Here is a 22,093-nt window from a genome sequence, read left to right on the forward strand (position 1 = left end):
AACGAGAGCGAGTGAAGTGCTTACGCCCCAGCAAGATAGGGGTGAGCCAAAGATCAGTTGTAGCAACGAGCTACTAAGAAGTGACTGTGTTGAAGCTTCAAACGTAGAGCTCGCGACGACTTCGAGCGAACTCCACTTTTGTACCGAAAAAGACTTCAAATAATCTGTTCTAAGTAAGCGCCTGCGTTCAGTAAATCGCAATTCTTTTTGTGTGTCGGGCAGCGCAGCACACGTTAAGATTCGTCGCGTGATTGATATGGAGAGGTAGTTGATTTATACGAACAAAGCAGCACAGGTAGCAGTGATTGCCTTTTATGGGAGGCTCGACTTTCCCTTTTGTCACTATCTCTCCTAGCATATCCGCCGGGAGTAAGAGCATACCCAAGTCCCATATTCAGTTGAATCAGATCTAGCAGCGCTCACTAGTGAGACGAAAGAAAGGAACTCCAACACCTGGAGGAAATTGTCTGGAGTTACAGACAAGGAATGGAGCTTTGTTGACTCTACCAAATAGAATAGAACTCATATTTTTTCATAGTCAAAAGAAGAGTTTGATCCGGACGAACGCTAGCTATATGCTTAACACATGCAAGTCGAACTATGTTTTCGGGGAGTTAGACAAAAGGAATAAAAACCTGTCCCAGTGCTGCTGATGATTCAGAAAGTTTTTATTATAGATTGAGAGTAAAGGGGGCTTCTGCGGGCAATTCTGTAACCGCAGACAGCCCAGACCCGATAACATGATGGCCGCGCATGAGATCGCACAAGACCCCTTCGATTATGAGTCGGGGGATGCGAACATAGCGGCCATAAAATACCTTTTGCGCTATCGAGAAGAAAAACTTCCATTTTGAGACCGCGACCCATTAGGAGCACTTTCTTACTAATTTATTTATCAAAGTTTCCAATTTTCCTCAACAAGACTCTTTTTGCTTTTTCAGGGCTTGGATACAAGAACATGTCGAGATTTAATTAACTTAGGATAATTAACATAATTGATTTTAATGGGATCGATGTTACTAACAGAGACTAGGATCTGACTATTATGAACAGTTTACGATAAACACTTCGATAGTACTCCTGTGAGGGATTAGTATCTGTTTTATTTTTCGCAAATACTCCAAACTCTTGAAGCAGATTCAAGTGCAGAACTATTCGTTGGATTTGAAGCTTAAGACAACTGAATGCAAAAAAAGCATAAAGTAAAGAACACAAAGAGTTTTATAGATGTTGGAGATAAAACTCCTACGTCACCATTTCTTCCATAACCAGAAGGATATCCACTAAAGACTTTGAATCAAATACAGCTCACGGATCTATCTAACTCTTTGTTGAACAGAACAACCTCAATTCAACTTACAACACTGAGATTTCTCACAGAAAAGACAATATGCAATAAAAATTTCTCACATCTAGACAGACAATAAAATATTTTTTGTGTGTTAAGTAGAGTGTTTTCAGTAGTAAGATTTTCATATCGGCAATTAGACCATTGTTCTTGAGCTTCTATATATAGTTGAATTACATCAACAGTCAAATATTCTTCATGGACACGTGGTATATGTCCATTGGACAACCTCCTCTAGTACGAGAGTATAGAAGACTAAGAGAATTTGAATCGTGGCCATACCGAACAGGTAGTGCGCCAAATATCCTCTAATCTTATCCTGTACTGGGAAATGTGAGAGATATCCGCGTACGTGGCAATCATTCATTTGATGGAATTAGCTGGCTTGTCAGATTGTTCAAAGAAGTGGAGTAGACATCTAAGTGATTGTGGTTAGATAGATGCTTCCTTCAGACAGCTACTAAAGCAAGACATCAGGCGTTCTTCTTTATACTGCATTTAAAGGAGTTAGACATCCTCGTCTAACTACGCATTCCTTTACACTGCATCTAAAGAAGTTAGACGACCTCGTCTAATTGCGCATCCCTTTAGACCGCATCTAAAGGAGTTAGGCGTCCTCGTCTAACTACGTTTCCCTTTAGACCTCGTATAACTACGTTTCGCTTTAGACCGCGTCTAAAGGAGTTAGACGTCCTCGTCTAACTACGCTTCCCTTTAGACCGCATCTAAAGTAGTTAGACAACCTCGTCTAACTACGTTTCCCTTTAGACCGTGTCTAAAGGAGTTAGACTACAACCATTTGAGCTAAGTAGCTATCGGGATTGGTACTTTGAGTGATATTTCTTCTTTGGTAAGTTCACAAGTACTCGACCGAGAAGGTTTACCTTATTGTACTAGCATACCGCCTATTTGGCTTATGTCTTAGTATCATAGGCGACCGAACGGCCGCCACCTAATTACTAGACCGACCTGCTATAATAATTCCATAAACACCTAGCGAAGATATGGCAAACAAATAAAGTAACCCTATGTTCGGATCTGACAATATCATACCATAATCAAAAGGTACAACGGCCTGAGCGACCAGACTTAACATAAATGTAACCATTGGAGCCATTCTAAAATGGGAGAAATTAGCACTACTTGGTGAAATAGGTTCTTTTATCATCAATTTCAAACCATCTGCGAGAGGTTGTAACAATCCAAATGATCCCACTACATCATGATCCTTTCGACGTTGCACAAAAGCCATTACTTTACGTTCAGCTAGAACTAAAAAGGCTATTCCTAGTAGAAAGTAGAAGTTGGAAAATTATTCCAAGTATTTCAGCTGGAACAGCTATGTACATTTTCTATTTTCTATTCACTCATGATCTGGCCTGGTCGACCCGAGAAATATTTCACTCATGATCTGGCCTGGTCGACACAATACTAAAATTAAATAAAAAAAGAAATGATCGTAATGCTTGATTTTATGGCGTCCCCAATTCTAAGCTAATCTCCATGATTCTCAGCTAATTTAACTCCTAAAATGACTCTTACTAATATATATACAAATAACATACATTCCTTAAACACTCTCCCTCAAACTGAAGCAAAGATGCCTAACTTCTCACATATACCTTTACTTTTCTTCTTGGTATAGCCTTCCTAAACACATAAGCAAGTTCTTTTCTAGTACAAACATGTCTTGTGGAGATAAGACCTTCTTTTTCTTTAGAACAGAAAGTTGACTTCTATATGTTTCACTTTCTCGTGGAATACAGGGTTGTAGGCGATGTGAATGATAGCCTGATTATCTCATGAAACATGCATTCTTTGTTTTTGTCGGAACCTTAACTATTGAGCAAATATTTTATTCACATGAGTTCACATGTAAGTCGGGTCATAGAGCAATATTGTCTCCGCGCTTGGTTGTGTTATAAAATTATTTCTTACTTTTCCAAGAGACCTGGTTTCCTCCCACAAAAACATAGAATCCCATAGTTCATTGTCAATGTATAGGTGAACCAGCCGAATCAGCATCACAGAAACCTTTTATCTCTTGGTGGTCTTGGTTTGTGTACACTATTCTGCAACTTAGTGCACCTTTAAGGTACTCAAGAATATAGACAATTGCATCCCCATGAGATGTAAAAAGGATAAGTGAGGAATCTGACCTAGAAGAAGGCATTAGCAGTCCTAGAGCAGGTCTTGGGGAGGACCCTTTTTCTACTATCCCTGAGTAGAAGAGATAAGACTCTTTTTTTGCCTCTCCCTTTAGAGCAGAAGACCAAGTTGAGACTCTTCGATAAAGAGAAAAGTGTCAGAGCACCGACTTGATACTCAAAATCACGGTAATGAAGGGAGCCCTGCCCTAAGAAGATCGCCCCGAGCAGGTTCAGATCACTTACAATACACGGCTCTATGAAGGAAGGGCTTGGCTTAGGAGCGTTTTCAATATGATTCTTTTCCTGTATTTGTTCGATGATAAATGCGAGAAAAAAAAGGCCCAGCCCAACAAGGGATGGAGCGCGCGGAAAGACTAAAGTCGCATACCAGAGATTGCTGGGAAAAACGAGTCTATTTTGTCCACTTTCTTCATCCACCTCTTTAAAAATGATCAAAAGGCTTGACGTAGTTAACTTTTTATTCCCGTGTTTGATCTCTTTCATCTCTGCCTCGTGAATTCTCACCTATGTTGAAGAAAGGTTTGGAACCCGAATGAAGAGGGGATAAGGATCTTCCTTTCAATAGTGATTCTCGAGGCTCTCCACTCTTCCCCCTTCATAAGTAAGACCCCGGCGAGGGGATAAAGAGTAAGGATTGAAGCCCCCTTAGCTCTCCCTAGCACTAGAGAGGGGTGAACTTTGTAAATGTGTAGTGTGGTTCCGTAGTAGGCACTTTTAGGCCCCTTCTCGGCTACTGGATCACTCTAGTGCTTCGGGTACTATAGACCCTCTGCCATCCATTACAGTAGAGCCGTTTTATGAGCGGGAGGGCTAAGCACAGTTCATTGAATCAAAGTTGAATTCAATTGATTATTTTTTAGATATTAAAAGAGAAATCCATCCATCTATCCTATCCGATTTATCTTTCTGTTCATATATATTACTCAAAAAATGGATTCATTTAGGTCCCATACCTAGAAGCCCCAAATCCTTGATTTGGCCAGAAATGCACTGCTTTGGGTCCAGGAAGCGAAGGGAATGAGCTCGGCTGCTTTTCCTCCATACTTATTTAATTTATCTTTGTGCCCATTCCGCATGCGCTTCGCGCGCCATTGACGGTGATATCCACATCCGAGGAAGAGAAAGGATAATCATAGACTAAGAATCGCCCTTAGGTATTACTCGCGAGATTTCCAAGTGTTGAGTCATCGAACTCCGTTTGGACCTGATTCCTCCTCGAGGATACATAGGCAGCCCACGGAGGCCCGGTCCATTTCATCGCTAAGACAATCTTTCCTCCTTCGTCATGTGGGCCCCATCCCTTCAATCACACAAGAGGAATGACTCCCCGATGACCCTCTTTCACCAAAGTCCGAAGGTCATCCGGTTCCAAACTTCGCCTTCTTCAAAATAAACAGTAATCCTGTCATGTAACCTGCCACTCGTTGGGCATGAATCTTCGAGGTAGCTTCCATAACAGAGTCATGGGATTCTTAATGATCCCCAGTGGAGAGCTAATTTTCTAACCATACTAGGGGCATAGTCTCCTAGATTCTCAAGGCAAGCCGAACAGGCCATTCCCTTTCTCGAAAAGCCACATCTTTCTCTAATGGGTTGCCAAGACTCATCACCCTCCCCATCAGTCTTCCCCGTAATTGTTCTGAAGTCAACCGCTCGGAACTAACGATCATGAGTAGATGCTGGGCATTCTTTCCAGATAGGGCGAAGCGCCTTGACCTTCCTCAAGAGATGACTAAAGGTCTCCGTCCACCGGAAAAACAAGATAAAAGAAGTCGAAATCGACAAAAAAGCCAGGACAATGACACCCTAAAAGGGGGAAGCATCAGAAGGACTAAAACACATCAAAAATGGAAAGCGTCACCCAAAATGGGAGAAAACTGTAGAGCTGGAAATAAAATCACCCTAAAAAAGGAAATGAAGCAAAAAAGATCCTCACTAGAGGAAATTCCCAATCGCCCGGACATATGTTAACTTGCCCCATGGGCCCAAAGCTATGCCGATCAGCGGATGGTGCTCTTAAGGCACATCTCGAAATTTTACCCCTGGGAAAAACTCCGTCGATCAAAAAATGGTGTTCGTTCATAAGGCGCTGAACCTATGAGGAGGAAAACACCGATTGTCAGATGATGATCACATGGTGTTCTTACAAGACGTCACAAACCTAGGGGAAAAGAAAGCCCTAGTTCCGATATGAAGACATAAGAAGAGGAGACTGCATCATGTCTTACGCCTATTAATAGGGTCTGTGATAGAACCCAGGGTGCACGGGACGAATCTGAAACAGAGGTTTCTAAAGAAGATCAAGACGAGCTCAGGGATATTTGTACACAATTGCGAGTGTCGACGTTTGATCATAAAGCAGGAGCTTATAAAGCTCTTGAATGCCTTGTTAGTCTTAGTGCTACAAAAGTAGCTGCAACGGATCACTTATTCAAAGAATCTCTTCGGTAAAGACTAGCTCCCTAACTTCCTGAAAAGAGAGGATTCGGTGTCAAAGATTAGCATCCCATTCTCCAAGATAAGTGAGAGCAGTTTTTGCATCTATTAAGTCAAACTTAGAGACTATAATATGAGGGTTGATATGAGACTTTCGCCCCTGTCAGCTAAAGGTAGAATGATTAATCATTCAGAGGACTACAAAGAGTGAAACAGACGATCTAAACACTAGTCTTCCTTTGGGGTTGGGGTATGACTATGGCTTAATAATAGAAAAAAATCAATAGATAGTAGCCCCACGGAACGGTAAAGGGTTTAGTTACCGGAAACGATAGAGTACAAGACAGAGACGCAAGCAAGGAGCAAGGGGAGAGAACAAAGAAGCGTAGCACAAAGCGTTGGTTAGTGATATTATATACGATATTTCTTCTTTGTTGAGGCAATGGCGAGCTTACCCCTATCAACATTCCAGGTTTCGTGGATGCGTGTATGAATGCTTCTATTTTTGTAGTGGTAAGTGAGCCTGAAGTGACTCTACAATCAAATCCGAGGAAGAGTAAGATGAACTCTTTTTTACCAGGGTATGGATTCAGAAAGATGCTCGGCTTTCTCATCCTGACGTAGAAGTGAAACAAAGGACGGAACGGAAGGAATCCTTGAAGACTTTCAATGCTCATATAAGCTAAACAAAAAGAAAAAAGATATAAGGGCTACGAAAGAAGGCAAGGGGCCCCGGTAAAGGCTAAGCTTAGTCGGATTCTTCCCCTAGGTGAACCACCTTTAGCTTTCGAGAAGACAGTGAAAGCAGAAGACTAACTTGATGATGTCACGTGGAAGCTTTCCTAAATCCATTTGACCGGAGCCGGGATGGGATTAAAACTACAACTAGTTGTAAGGATATACCACCAAACCAACCTCAACTGATTTGAACTCAAGCAATCGCAGCTACTTTCTCTTCCACTGCCTTCTCTAAACCACCAACAACGGATACGACAAGAGCAGCAGCGGCAACTCAAGCAGCAGCGGATAGGCGCGCTTACGAGACTATGAAAATTACCTTTCGACGGGTATGAGCTTCTAGGAGCCCTGCCCCCAACAGAATCAATAGCAAAGAATGCGCTATTATGAATAAAATCAATAACATTTGACTTTATTTGAAAACTAAATAAAATTATACCAAAATTTATGAAATAATATTACAATAAAAGTTAAATAATTAAACTATATATATACATATCCATACAAACTATTTTGTAATTCAATACCTCAACCATTTGAGCCGTTTACTTTTTTCGTTTTCGGGGTGTAACTGCTACAATTAATATATTTTGCTCTTGTTGTAGCAATCGTGAAGAGAGTCTGAGTTATCACGAATGGTAATTTCAATAACTCAACCAACACAAAAATGTTTTTCAATTTTTTAAAGATTTTTGGGCTTTATTCCGCTTCTCTTTCTGGCATTTTCATTTATTTTGTTTTTTTTCTTCCCAAAGCATCGAGTCTTGAACTTATCATTCTTTTACAAAAGTAATGATGATGTGTCCTTCATCAATTTGGGGCTCTAGGCTTTACTTTTATGAGGTTCATTATATTCTTATTCTTCAAAAACCTTCTATGGAGGGTCCTACAAATGAAAAAAAAAACTTATTACTGATATCTCTCGAATCGGAGTCATCGTAAAATCTTTGGTTTTGTTTATGAGAATATCACTTGAATGGAAGCGATGTTCTTAGCTTTTCCCTTACTTGTTTCCTAAAATCTGACACATCAGCTCTAGGATGGGATCAAGTTTTTCTTCCTTTCTCAAAAGATTTTCTCTTTCTCTTGAGGATGGGACTAGGGGTTTTATTTATTTATGTGAGACTAGGTCCGCAAACATGCAGGTTGCTTATGTATCTTCGCTCTTTTATTTTTCTGCATTGAGAACAATCTGGTCTTTGTAGTTCGGACATGAGTCATCTGTCCATGTTGTTAGTTATACAAAACTTGGGGTTGGATTCTGTTGAAATAAACTTCTTTCAAGTTTGAGCTTGTAAACCGTTATGCACATAGCTTGATATTATTCAAAATATCTTTTATGCGCATCGAGATTGCTTAGTGCAATGAACTATTTGTCTTCTATATTAGATAAGCATTCAACTCCTCTATAGAGAATATTCTTAACTAGGAAGGGTTCTTTCCATTGGGGTCGAAACTTGCCCCTAGGTCTAGGAGTTCTCATGTTCGTTAAAGAACTAGATCACCTTCTTTGAAGTTTCTAGGTTTTACCTTCCTATTGAAGGTGTTGTGACATATGTTTTTGGTAGGCTTGGGTGTTACACAAAGCGTTTAACTTCTTGTCCTCCATTAATATTAGTAGGCCATATAAATATTTGACCTAGTCTTCTTCGATAACTTGGCTCTCTAAAAGTATTTATAGGGTTGGAATCTCAATTTTGATAGTTTGTATGTAGTACATGACGTAGACCAAGGAGTAGTGAGTTTAGTATGTCAAAGTTCAAGCGATTGTACAATATCCCCAAAAGGTGTATAGAAACTTCTCATGTGAGTCCTTATACATGTTGGTCATCTTCTTGATGATCCTAATCACGTTTTTATGTGACGCTTCGACCGCACAATTGGTTTTGGGTCTATAGGGCGATGACTTGTGATGCTCGATCTTAAACTCGTCGAGCAATTGCAACATATTTCCTTGGAAGTGTCGACCATTTTCTCAAAATCATAGCATGAGGAACTCCATATCTAGCGATGATACTAGTTCTGATGAACTTTTCCACATGAGATGATTTCAAGACCTTGTAGTACGCTGCTTCAACCCATTTGGTGAAGTAGTTTATGGCGAAGAGTACGAACTCATGTCCACTGGCACATGGAGATAGATTTTCACAATGACATTGATTCTCCATGTAGAAAAAGGCCAAGGGAATGTCATATTATAGAAGAGCGAGGTTGGTGTATACTTTAGGTTAGCATAAATTTGGCACTAATGACAACTCCGTACATAGCACACACATTCTTGTTCGAGGTTTTGCCAATAATACCCTAAACGGGGTATTTTCTTGGCTAAAGTCATTCCATTCATATGTGGGTTGCATGTCCATGTATGTACTTCTTCCATGATACTCTTGGATTCAATAATTTTTATGAAAAGCATGTTTTGACCATCAAAAGATTGACGGTAAAGCTTGTTTGTCATCCAAGCATAGTTTGTGGAATACTAGCGTAACGCCCATCGTTCTTTAGATCGGAAGTGGGAAGGATATTCTCCGTAGTTTATATACTTCTAGAGAGTATCGTATCATAGTTTTGTAGCATTTTCACATGAAGTTACTGCTCCTTTTTCAAAAGTAGGTCGTCACTTTTGTCGGATTTTTAAAGGGTTGACTCATATTCCTTCAAGAATTTGAGTCACGACTGCCAAAGTAGCACGCGCATCCACGAAGCAATTTTGGATTTTTAGAGTGTGAACAAATGTCACTTGATCAGAGTTGTTTATGAGTTTGGTCAGGTGGGCGTGGTAGGGTAATAACCCACATGAAGAATTTAACAAAATTTCCATATCCCCTTTTATGTCTCATTAATTTACATTAACCTGTTTTCCCAAAAAAAAATGTTACATTAACCTTAGTCATTTGTATATGACAATCTTAAACAATATTGACAAAATACTATCAACCGATAGTGAAAAATAAAACTAACTTGAATAATCTGTTGATATTCATGGTTAATAAGAGTTGGTTTTTCAACCTCCTATGATTATATATGTATTATTATCCTATAGATTTTACGGATACTTTGTTAATATCTGTGAAACATGATTCACAAAATTATCCTTTTTAGGGTAATCACCAAGGAAGGACTCTTGATCCCTGATCAATGCTTGGAAGACCTCGACGAATGCTACATACAACAACACCAGGTCACTCCAACATCAACTCACTACAGGTTCTATATTTCCATCACCCTCAATAATATAAATTATATGATAAAATCCTAGTGTTAGATGTCATACTCGAATCTGCATTTTCAGAAAAATCAAGTTTGTTGTAATCAAACTTGATTCGAGAGAAACATTCTATAAACACTAAAATTTTACATATCAAATTTTGAAATTTTGAAATAATTATTTAAAAAAAATAAAATCAAAATTATTGAAACCAAATTTAAGAATACAATTAAAATAATTAATAAGGTTAATTGTTGTGATAATTAAACCTTAATTAATTAAAAGATAATATCCATGGAAATAACTAAAATAATTTGGGATAAATATTGTACTCATTTTATCTAAAATTAATTTTAGAAAAATAAAAGGGATTTAAAATATAAAAAAATATGATAAATGTTGTATCCATTTTATCCCAAATAAATTATTTATTAAACCCTAAATTATACAAAATAAAATAAAATAAAATAACCAAATATATGTCATATTTATTAAAAATATTTTGTATATTTTTAAGATTAAAAAAACAAAGCTGAAAGGGTAAAAGAAAAAGCAATTTCAAACTAACCCTTAAAATGAAAAATGGAGCGTAATAATATTTGGCTGAAGTTCAAAGGAATCACTACAGAATGAACCACAACCTTCGAATAGGCATTGGATCCTCATTCAACACCCAGGAATGCACCATGTCGCCCGCTGCAACGGAAGAAGAAGTGTTCGTGAAGTAGCGAATCATCAAATAGTCGCTCCAACGTCATCTCCTCTAATGCAGACGGAACGCCCGAGCGCTGATGGAACATTTATGGAATGCCCAGCATCCTCACACACGCCCAACAACGTCATCGTTTTGGCCCTCCCTCAACGCTCAAACGCGGAAGCTCGAAAAGACGATGTTTCACCATACGTCTTCGTCTTCCTCGTGACGACGAAAGAATAAACATCCGTAGTCATCTATAATTTTTCAAAGATGGAATTTCGTAATTTTGACTTCGTGCAAAAGGTGAAATGATCACAATACTATGGTGATCATTTTTCTTGTGCCTAGTAGAATCATTGTTGCCTACACTAGTAACTGACCAAAAAACAGCCAAAACACCATTAATGGTTATTTGATCTAATTCAACCCACTTAGTTGATGAACCGACATTGAAATGCTATAAATAGTCTCCATTGAGGAAACAGAGGGCAAGAGATTCACTCTCAAACCCTCAATCAAACGTTTTAGAAAATTCGTAATTAAAGCTGCAAGCTTTTAATGGATTTTTAGAATTTTCGTGTAAGGCCTTAAGGATCTGATATAGGCATTCAGGAAGCTTCCCTAAGAGCTAAGGAGTATTTTTCAACTCTCAGTAAGCTTTCAATCACTGTCTATTTAGGATTGCCGGTTAGACTGAAATATTTTTATTTAAATTTTGACAGTTGTTTATATTACCTAGTTATTCAATTTCTTGATTGAGAAATGGTCCTAGGATCATTTTTGAGCTTTATGTTGAAACCAAACTCAATCAATCAACCCAAATCAAAACTCCCAAATTTATATTTGAAAATTTCAAAATTGGTTTTTTTGTTCTTGAATTATTGCTCAAGAACAATAACCCAGAAAGCTTCCCAACATGTTTTTAATGATGTTGGGAACCTATTTGGACCAGTTCCAATCTATCCCGATAATGTTTGATCAAAAACTAATTTTTTAATAAAAAAAAATAAAAAAATTAGTTATTGAATTGGTCAAAACAAAAAGACAGTTTCATATTTTTGTTTCATTCAACCATATAGAATATAAGAAAACTATTGATAAGCTCGTTACACTTTATCACATTCCAAAAACTAGTGTTGGGTCAAATTATTTTGACTATGTGTTGAAATAGTTTGACTATTGGGATTTTGATGATGAAATGATTTATGCGCTTTGATGCATGTGTATCAATATCATATTTCATGAGACTTGGCTCTAATGAGGCTCATTAGACCGATTTGGCATTTGATGCACAGAATTAGACGTGCAGTCTAATATATACTGAATTAGACGTGCAGTCTAATAGATCGCAGATTTAGACGTGCAGTCTAACTCGTGGAGTTAGACGTGCAGTCTAATAGATCTCGGAATTAGACGTGCAGACTAACTGATCTCGGAATTAGACGTGTAGTTTAACTGATCTCGCAATTAGACGTGCAGTCTAACTCGTGGAGTTAGACGTACAGTTTAATGGATCTTGGAATTAGACGTGCAGTCTAACTGATCTCGCAATTAGACGTGTAGTCTAACTCGTGGAGTTAGACGTGCAGTCTAATAGATCTCGGAATTAAACGTTCAGTCTAACTCGTGGAGTTAGACGTGCAGTCTAATAGATCTTGGAATTAGACGTGCAGTCTAACTCAGTGGAGTTAGACGTGTAGTTTAATGAATACGGAATTAGACGTGCAGTCTAACTCACTGGAGTTAGACGTGCAGTCTAACTCAGTGGAGTTAGACGTGCAGTCTAATGTATACAGAATTAGACGTGCTGAAACGTCCCTACTCATATAATATAGCTACTATCCCAAACATATAAATATAGCTAACATTGAGATCCCTAACTGCAGCCATATACAAATATACTATACACATATAAGCTGCATCAAACAGCAACACGAAGCTACCAAAAAATAACATATACTTCATCATACTAGTCTGTTTCTGTACAAGTCTTATATACATGCACCATTAACAGTAAGAAAGGTCCAAAATAAAAGTCAAGTTTTTATACAAAAAGACAAGTAAGTCTAGTTGCCTCGGTCCCTCCTCCCACACTTCCTCCAACAGCTGGCTCCTCTCCAAGCCTCCTTCCTTCATGTGTATAAAGCTAGGGCTGGTTACCTACACCACACACAAGCATAGTGAGTCTAATGACTCAGTAAGAAATTAAATATTATAAACATGTTGGAATGCTTTGCTTTTAAAAAGGAATATGTATTCATAAAATGTTCATCATTTAAAAGTAAGATGATCAGTCCATAAAACCATTTACATGCTTAGAAAGTATGAGTTCATGGGCCTGTACAGTAGAACTTAAGCCGTATTTGACCCTGCACCATTCAGAGTTGATCCTGAAACCAGAAGTCTGTTTGAGCCGTATTTGGAAGAGGCACCATTAGGAGTCCATCCCTAAAATCCCTTAATTTGTTTGGACCGTCTTTTAGTTGGGCAGCAGTAAATAGAACTCATGCTAAATACTCTGGTCCAATAGTAATCAACCAGTATATTTGGAATCAACTGACTAGAGCTCATACCAGCCAGTCTCCTCCCTTTTCCTTCAATACTCATTCATCCACAATATACGCCCATGTATGCATAAATCTTAAGGGTTTCTATTTTATAAAAGTTTATACTTAACAAATCATGAAACCCTATCATTCTTGTAAAATATGATGATCATTGTCATGCTTGATAAAATAGTATGTTTATAAACCAGATTCGTCCATAAAACCATATTATACCATAAAAACATGTATTTCAAACATATATGAAATCTGAGCAGAAAGTATTTGATATAAATAGCTATGTGTGGAGCGAAGAGGGAATTTATGAAAAACTTGCCTTCATTTCGAAATTGGCTAAAGGAAGATGTTCTTGGCTAGGTTTGCTCTTTGCTTTGAAGAAGAACTCCAAAGTATTTCTTAAAGAGAGAAAGAGCTGATGTTCCAAATGAATTAAGGTAATGGGGGTAAAGTGTTCAAGTAGCTGCCATGCTAAGTGTGAGGCATGCAGCTAGGGTAAGTGGAAGTAATGCAAATGGTTAGGGTGGAATGTTTTTAGGATGACATGTGTTCCAATTAAATGATAGGCAAGTGGTTTAATTAGTGGCTAAAGAGGAAATTTAATAAGGATAATACTTATCCTAATTATTCTGGTGGGTCCCCTTACATGGATCCCTTCAATTTGCAACTTGTTGTTTTATGAAAATTGGCTAAGTATAAATAAAAGCCTCTAGTATACCATGTAATTTATACATTCTGTCTATATTTATAAGTTAACACATAGCAATTATATCCCAGTTCATAATAGCAACAGCAAATCTATTCCTAAGTATTAATTGTGAGCCTCTTCTACCATGGTTCTTCCTACAAATTGTCCCATAATATAATTAGCACAGCCTTTTTATATCTCATCCCCTAGTAATAATAATACAAGTTTCTTCCTAAAATGACCCATAAATAAATACATAAGGGTGAACAATTCCAAAATTGCACCCTTGACCCTACTAGCCTTTTTGAACAGAAAAAGATGAGTTTGGGCATAACAATTCTACCCTACTTATAAAAATTTCGACCTCGAAATTTACTTACGGAACAGTTCAGGATAGTTCTGCTGCATATCCTATTCTACTTCCCAGGTCGCTTCTTCTATGCAACTATTATGCCAAAGAACCTTGACCATACTTACTACCTTATTCCTTAGCTTCCTGGTTTGCCTGGCCAGGATCTGGGTTGGTCTCTCCTCATAGAATAGATCTTTGGCTAACTGAACTTCCTCATAATGAATGACATGGTTGGCATTAGGAATATACTTCCTCAAATTAGACACATGAAAAAGATTGTGAACAGCAGCAAGGCTCGGAGGTAGTGCGATTCTATAAGCTACTTCACCAACTGCCTCCAGAATCTCAAAAGGCCCTATATATCTGGGATTTAACTTTCCTTTCTTACCGAACCTGATGATTCCTTTTCAGGGAGATACCTTAAGGAACACATGGTCACCTTTGTTGAAGATGATGTCCCGGCGCTTCTTATCTGCATAACTCTTTTGTCGGCTTTGAGCTGTTAACAACCTTTCCCTGATCTTGCTGACTAAGGAAACTGTGTTGGAGATGATCTCTGGCCCAATTAACTTTCTTTCCCAGCTTCATCCCAATGCAGGGGAGTTCTACATTTCTTCCCATAAAGAGCTTCAAATGGTACCATACCAATAGAAGATTGATAACTGTTGTTGTAGTCAAACTCTACTAATGGCAGCCTTGATTCCCAATCACCCCCAAAATCAATAAGGCATGCCCTTAGTAGATCTTCTAAGATTTGGATCAATCTTTCTGATTGGCCATCTGTTTGGGGTGAAATGTCGTACTGAATTCTAACTTTATCCCTAAACCCTTGTGCAAGCTTTCCCAAAAGTGCGAGGTGAAACGAGGATCTCGGTCGGACACGATTCTGGTTGGGATGCCGTGGAGTCTAACGATCTCGTGCAAGTACAACTCAGCATACTGATTCATTGAAAACGTTGTCTTTACCGGAAAAAAATTTGCTGACTTAGTAAGACGATCTACTATTACCCAGATATCATTCATTTTTATCAAGGTCAGAGGTAACCCAACAACAAAGTCCATGGCAATATCGTCCCATTTCGAAACAGGTATGGGCAGTGGACAGAGAAGTCCAGAAGGCCTTTGACGCTCCAGCTTAACTTGCTGGCAAGTTAAGCACTCACTAACATACTTAATGATATCCTTCTTCATACTCGGCCACCAATACAACATCTGTAGATCTTTGAACATTTTGGTGCATCCTGGATGAATAGAATATGGAGTAGTGTGTGCTTCAACCAATAATTATTGCCTTAACGAACCTACTGAAGGTACCCATAACTGATTCATGTGATACACCAGATTATTCCTCGTTCTATACAAAGGTGTCTCCCTCTTCTCATCTCTTTTCTTCCATAATGTGAGTTGTGGATCGTCAGCTTGTCCCAACCAAATTCTTTCTACAAAATCAGGAACAATGGCTAGAGTTGCAAGAATGCACTCCTACCTTGGCTCAATCACAGCCAGATCTAATCTTTCAAACTCTTGAATCAGGTCAGACTGGGCAGTGATTTGATTAAGCGGACCAAACTTACGGGTTAAGGCATCAGCTACAACATTGGCCATCCCAAGTTTATAAACAATTTCGCAATCATAATCTTTCACCAGCTCCAACCAACATCGCTGCCTCATATTCAACTCCTTTTGAGTAAATAAATATTTCAAACTTTGATGATCAATAAATATTTGAGACTTCTCGTCATAAAGATAGTGCCTCCAGATCTTAAGAGCAAAAACTACAGCCGCTAGTTCCAGGTCATGGGTGGGATAATTCCTTTCATGAATCTTTAGTTGCCTTGAAGCATATGCCACTACATTCCTGTTTTACATAAGTACAGCTCCTAGTCCACTCTTCAATGCATCTGTGCAAACCACAAAGTTGCCTACTCCTTCTGGAATGGTAAGCACTGGGGCAGAAATCAGGCACCGCTTTAACTCATTAAAACTTGTCTCGCATTGATCAGACCACACGAATTTCACATTCTTGCGCGTTAAAGTTGTAAGAGGTAACGCAGTCTTGGAGAAGCCCTTGATGAACCTCCTATAATAGCATGCTAATCCATGAAAGCTCCTTACTTCAGTAAAGTTCTTTGGCGTCGCCCACTCCTTAACTGTTTCCACCTTTGCTTGATTAACTTCTATTCCCTTTGCTGAGATGATATGCCCCAAGAAAGCAATCTGTTTGAGCCAGAAATCACACTTACTTAACTTTGCAAACAACTGATTTTCTTTTAAGACTTGCAAAACTACAGCCAAGTGTTGCCTATGCTCTTCCTCCGAACGCGAATAGATTAATATATTGTCCAAGAAAACCACCACAAACTGATCCAAATACGAACGGAATACCCAATGCACCAACTCCATGAAAACAGTTGGTGCATTGGTTAGTCCAAACGGCAAAACCAAGAACTCATAATTCCCATAGCGGGTTCAGAATGCGGTTATCTTTACATCTTCTTACTTGATTCTCAACTAATGATACCCAAAACACAGATCATACTTGGAAAATACCGCAGCACCTTGAAGTTGATTAAACAGGTCATCAATTCTGGGCAATGGATACTTATTCTGAACTGTCACCTTGTTCAACTCCCCATAATCAATGCACAACCTTTTGGACCCATCTTTCTTATTAACAAGAAGGATTGGTGCACCCCAAGGAGACACACTTGGACGGATAAAGCCTTTGTCCAGATAATCTTGCAGTTGATCTTTTAACTCCTTCATTTATATAGGTGCTAAATGATAAGGCACTTTTGAAATTGGAAGTGTCCCTGGCTTCAACGTTATAGAAAACTCCACATCACGCTTTGGCGGCAAACTTGAAATATCATCTGGAAATACACTAGGGAAATCTCATACTACATCAATATCTTCTAACTTGAGTTTCTGCCCAACTATCATAGCATACTTATAAGCAAGGTTTTGAAAACCGTTCCGGTCATCAACCCGGTTTTTTGGACGAACTTCGGTCCGACCGGTCCAACCGGTTGAACCACTGGTTGGACCGGATTTTAAATTTTAAAAAAATAATTTAAATATATTGGTACATAAATGATATATATATATTCAATTAGACATTTGCAAAATTAATCAAATATTTTTTAATATTAAGATGTTTTTCAAATTTAATATATTTTTTTATTAAATATTATGTTTAAAAAGACCTACATAAACCTTAAACGTATAAATAAAAAGAGATATCAATTTAAAATTTTATAATTGTATTAAAATAAAATATATATCTTTGTTTCTATAAATCTAATTTAATAAATAATAAAAAAAATTAACTACATTTGAACCCTCTTCTCATCTATATCCTTTATTTTCGTCAACTAATAAGAGACAGTGTAGAAAAAGAGAAAGAGGGAGAGAGACAGACGAGACATACTAGACAGAGTAGTAAGAGAGTAAGAGGAAAAGAGGGAGAGAGGGAAAGAAAGAGAGAAAGAGGCAGGATATCAAGTCATTTTGAAGAAACCTTTCCAACCAGTAATTTCCGGTTCGGATTTTCGGTCGAACCGTCCGGTCGGACCGAATTTTGACCGGTTCGAAAGGTAGCCGTATTAAAGTATAAAATCGAACCGCCTCCTCAACCGTTTCGCGGTCGGACCGGTTGGACCGACGGTCCGACCGCGTATTTTACAACCTTGCTTATAAGTCATCAACCTGGTGGCTCCTTTTAAAAACAACTGTTGCCTTTTAAATGTAGGAATCGCACGAAAGAGAAAGGTCTTTCCATACTGATTTGTTAGCACCACCGTCTTCTTATTATAATTAATCTGCGCCTCATGTCGGAATAACCAGTCCATACCTAGGATCACATCAAATCCTATCATATCTACTACCATAAGATCTGTTAACATCGTATGGTTCTGATTATAAACTGAACAGGATTTAATAATCTTATTAGAATTCAGGTGAGAGCCGGAAGGAAGTGATATGCTATATGCCATCAAATATTCCTTAGGTTTTAAACCATCTTTTTGAACAAAACATGCAGTAATAAAAGAATGTGTTGCTCTAGTGTATATCAAATTGTTGGCTAAAATATTTGATATTAAAAGATTATCCGTGATTATCGTGGTCTTAGGGTCTGCCTCCTCCCTTGACATTGAGAAAACCCTCCCTGGTGCAACCTCATTCTTCTTGGGACAGTCCCTTTGGAAGTGCCCTCGCTACTTATAGATAAAACAAACATTGGACCCTTGCATACAGCTCCCTAGATGATTCTTCCCGCATATGGTACATAATGGAAGTGGAGCATTGGAAGATTTGGCTGAGGATACTGATCCAGCTGGTTGAACCCTCCTTGATTGTTGTGGTTGCTGAGACCGTTGAGAAAATCTTTGGTTGTTGTTGTTGTTGTGGTAGAAGTTCCTTGACTGCTTAGAATGCTGGGAAATAGCAGCTTGATTATAAGATGACTGGGGCAAAGCATTTCGATTGAATGACGGATTAAAAGGCCTCTTCGTTGTTGAACCATGAAACTCCCTCCCTTGATAACTGCCCCTCTTAGCCTGGGCCTCCTTAATGATATCTTGGCTGTCCTTCTAAGCCATTAGAGCTCGATCAATCGTTTCCCGCATAGAAGAAGGATTACTAAGTCTCACATCCCGACGGATTGTAGCATTGAGTCCCTCAAGAAAGTGATTAAGCTCCATGGAAGCGTTGTCGGTAACCATCGGAGCAAAATACTTGCCTCTTTCAAACCTTTTTACATAGTCTGCAATACTCGAATCCCCTTGCTTAATTTCAAGATATTCTCGCGCTAGATTGTTTCTGGTGCTCAAAGTAAAATATTTTCCATAAAAGACCTCTTTAAATTCCCCCCATGAGATTCTGTTAAGATCAAGCGCTGCCTTAGCACCCTGCCACCAAATTCTAGCATCATCCCTCAGCATAAAAGTGGCACACATGACCCTTTCCACCTCTGAAATCTGCATAAACTCGAAGATGGTTTCCATAGACTGTACCCATTCTTCTGAAACAATAGGATTTGTGCTGCCCTTGAACTCAGCTGGCTTAAAAGTCATGAACTGCTTGTACACAGGGGCTTTCCCTCCCTCCTGATGGTTATGATTATTCCCATTGGCCTCAAGTATCACTTTCATCTGCTCACCCTGAAGTCGATTCTGATCTTTTAAAGTCTCAATTAACCCTGACAATAATGTTTTCTGATCTTGCTCCTTTGCTTCAGAAGAAGATGAAGAGGAATGGACTTTTATAGTTTTCCACATTGCCTTAAATCTAAAACATATATAGACCCTAAGAACAACTTAGCATATTTTCAAACCATCTAAACTGAATTCTTATTTCCTATCATCAGTCCTAATATCACATTTTATCATATAAGACTTACAACATTGAAGGCGAGATCTTGGAGATGCAGCTGTAGGAGCTGGAGTGTAGAAGTGCTACAGATCGGGATCATTGCTCTAATACCAACTGAAATGTCCCTGATCATATAATAGAGCTACTATCCCAAACATATAAATATAGCTAACATTGAGATCCCTAACTACAGCCATATACAACTGGTCCAGTTTAAAAATATACTTTATATATATAAGCTGCATCAAACAGCAACACGAAGCTACCACAAGATAACCTATACTTCATCATACTAGCCTGTTTCTGTACAAGTCTTATATACATGCACCATTAACAGTAAGAAAGACACAAAATAAAAGTCAAGTTTTTATACAAAAAGACAAGTAAGTCTAGCAGCCACGGTCCCTCCTCCCACACTTCCTCCAACAGCTGACTCCTCTCCAAGCCTCCTTCCTTCATGTGTATAAAGCTAGGGCTGGTTACCTACACCACACACAAGCATAGTGATTCTAATGACTCAGTAAGAAATTAAATATTATAAACATGATATAATGCTTTGCTTTTAAAAAGGAATATGTATGCATAAAATGTTCATCATTTAAAAGTAAGATGATCAGTCCATTAAACCATTTACATGCTTAGAAAGTATGAGTTCATGGGCCTGTATAGTAACAACTTAAGCCGTATTTGACCCTGCACCATTCAGAGCTGATATTGAAGGCCAGAAGTCTGTTTGAGCCGTATTTGGAAGAGGAACCATTAGGAGTCCATCCCTAAGAGCCCTCAACCTGTTTGGACTGTCTTTTAGTTGGGCAGCAAAAAATAGAGTTCATGCTAAATACTCTAGTTCCATAATAATCAGCCAGTATATTTGGAATCAACTGACTAGATCTCATGCCAACCATTCATCCACAATATGCGCCCATGTATGCATAAATCTTAAGGGTTTCTGTTTTATAAAAGTTTATACTTTACAAATCATGAAACCCTATAATTCTTGTAAAATATGATGATCATTGTCATGCTTGATAAAATAGTATGTTTATAAACCAGATTGGTCCATAAAACCATATTATACCATAAAAACATGTATTTCAAACATATATGAAATCTGGGCAGAAAGTATTTTATATAAATAGCTATGTGTGGAGTGAAGAGGGAATTTAAGAAAAACTTGCCTTAATTTCGAAATTGGCTAAAGGAAGATGTTCTTGGCTAGGTTTTCTCTTTGCTTTGAAGAAGAACTCCTAAGTATTGCTTAAAGAGAGAAAGAGCTGATGTTTCAAATGAATTAAGCTAATGGGGGTAAATTGACCATGTGGCTGCCATAAGTGTGAGGCATGCAGCTAGGGTAAGGTGGAAGACATGCAAATGGTTAGGGTGGAATGTTTTTAGGATGCCATGTGTTCCAATTAAATGATAGGCAAGTGGTTTAATTAGTGGCTAAAGAAGAAATTTAATTAGGATAATACTTATCCTAATTATTCTAGTGGGTCCCTTTACATGGGTCCCTTCAATTTGCAACATGCTGTTTTATGAAAATTGGCTAAGTATAAATAAAAGCCTCTAGTATACCATGTCCCTTATACATTCTGGCTATATTTATAAGTTAACACATAGCAATTATATCTCAGTTCATAATAGCAGCAGCAAGTCTATTCCTAAGTATTAATTGTGAGCCTCTTCTACCATGGTTCTTCCTACAAACTGTCCCATAATATAATTAACACAGCCTTTTTATATCTCAGCCCCAAGTAATAATAATACAAGTCTCTTCCTAAAATGACCCATAAATAAATACATAAGGGTGAACAATTCCAGAATTGCACCCTTGACCCTACTAGCCTTTTTGAACAGAAAAAGATGAGTTTGGGCATAACATGTGCAGTCTAACTCAGTGGAGTTAGACGTGCAGTCTAATGTATACGGAATTAGACGTGCAATCTAACTTAGTTGAGTTAGACGTGCAGTCTATTGGATTTTGAAAGTTAGACATAAGTCTAACTCCTTCAGGCAAGTCTGAAGTAGAACCGGAATTAGACGTGCAGTCTAACTTAGTGGAGTTAGACGTACAGTCTAATGGTTAGTGAATAATTAGACGAGTAGTCTAATTAGTGAAAGTTAGACGTAAGTCTAACTCCTTCATACAAGTCTGAAGTAGAACCAGAATTAGACGTACAATCTAATGGTTTGTGAATAATTAGACGTGCAGTTTAATTAGTGAAAGTTAGACGTGTAGTCTAACTCCTTCAGATTAGTCTGAAGTGATTGTAATTAGACGTAAGTCTAATCCCATTAGACTAGACGGTCTAATGGATTCTACTCTTAGACGGGGATGTTTGATTTCATTAGACAAGGTCGTCTAACTAAAATACGTCTAATGCTCAGTTTAAGCATTATGCTTGTAGCTAGCACCCGCATACTCACGTGCTATACCTGTACTCTACTCCTTCTCCACTTTCTAGTGAAGATTAGTACAACAGCTATATGCAACCAACCAACGAATGCCACGTAAGAGAAT

General features: G+C 38.3%; 1 protein-coding gene and 1 pseudogene across 1 annotated transcript; both read right to left on the reverse strand.

Annotated features, from left to right (window-relative positions):
- Positions 1 to 2,300: 2,300 nt before the first annotated feature.
- On the reverse strand, positions 2,301 to 2,697 carry LOC124941288 (annotated as a pseudogene).
- Positions 2,698 to 18,791: 16,094 nt separating this feature from the next.
- On the reverse strand, positions 18,792 to 19,478 carry LOC124943536. The gene has a single exon (XM_047484034.1). It carries the CDS (start codon positions 19,476 to 19,478, stop codon positions 18,792 to 18,794), a length of 687 nt encoding a protein of 228 aa, XP_047339990.1.
- Between the last annotated feature and the right edge of the window lie 2,615 nt (positions 19,479 to 22,093).

This window comes from Impatiens glandulifera, chromosome 6 (genome assembly GCF_907164915.1).
Source record: "Impatiens glandulifera chromosome 6, dImpGla2.1, whole genome shotgun sequence".
Taxonomy (NCBI): domain Eukaryota; kingdom Viridiplantae; phylum Streptophyta; class Magnoliopsida; order Ericales; family Balsaminaceae; genus Impatiens; species Impatiens glandulifera.

Excerpts from the sequence above, each read along its gene's own strand:
- LOC124943536 (XM_047484034.1), bottom strand. The coding sequence starts at position 19,478 with ATGTGGAAAACTATAAAAGTCCATTCCTCTTCATCTTCTTCTGAAGCA.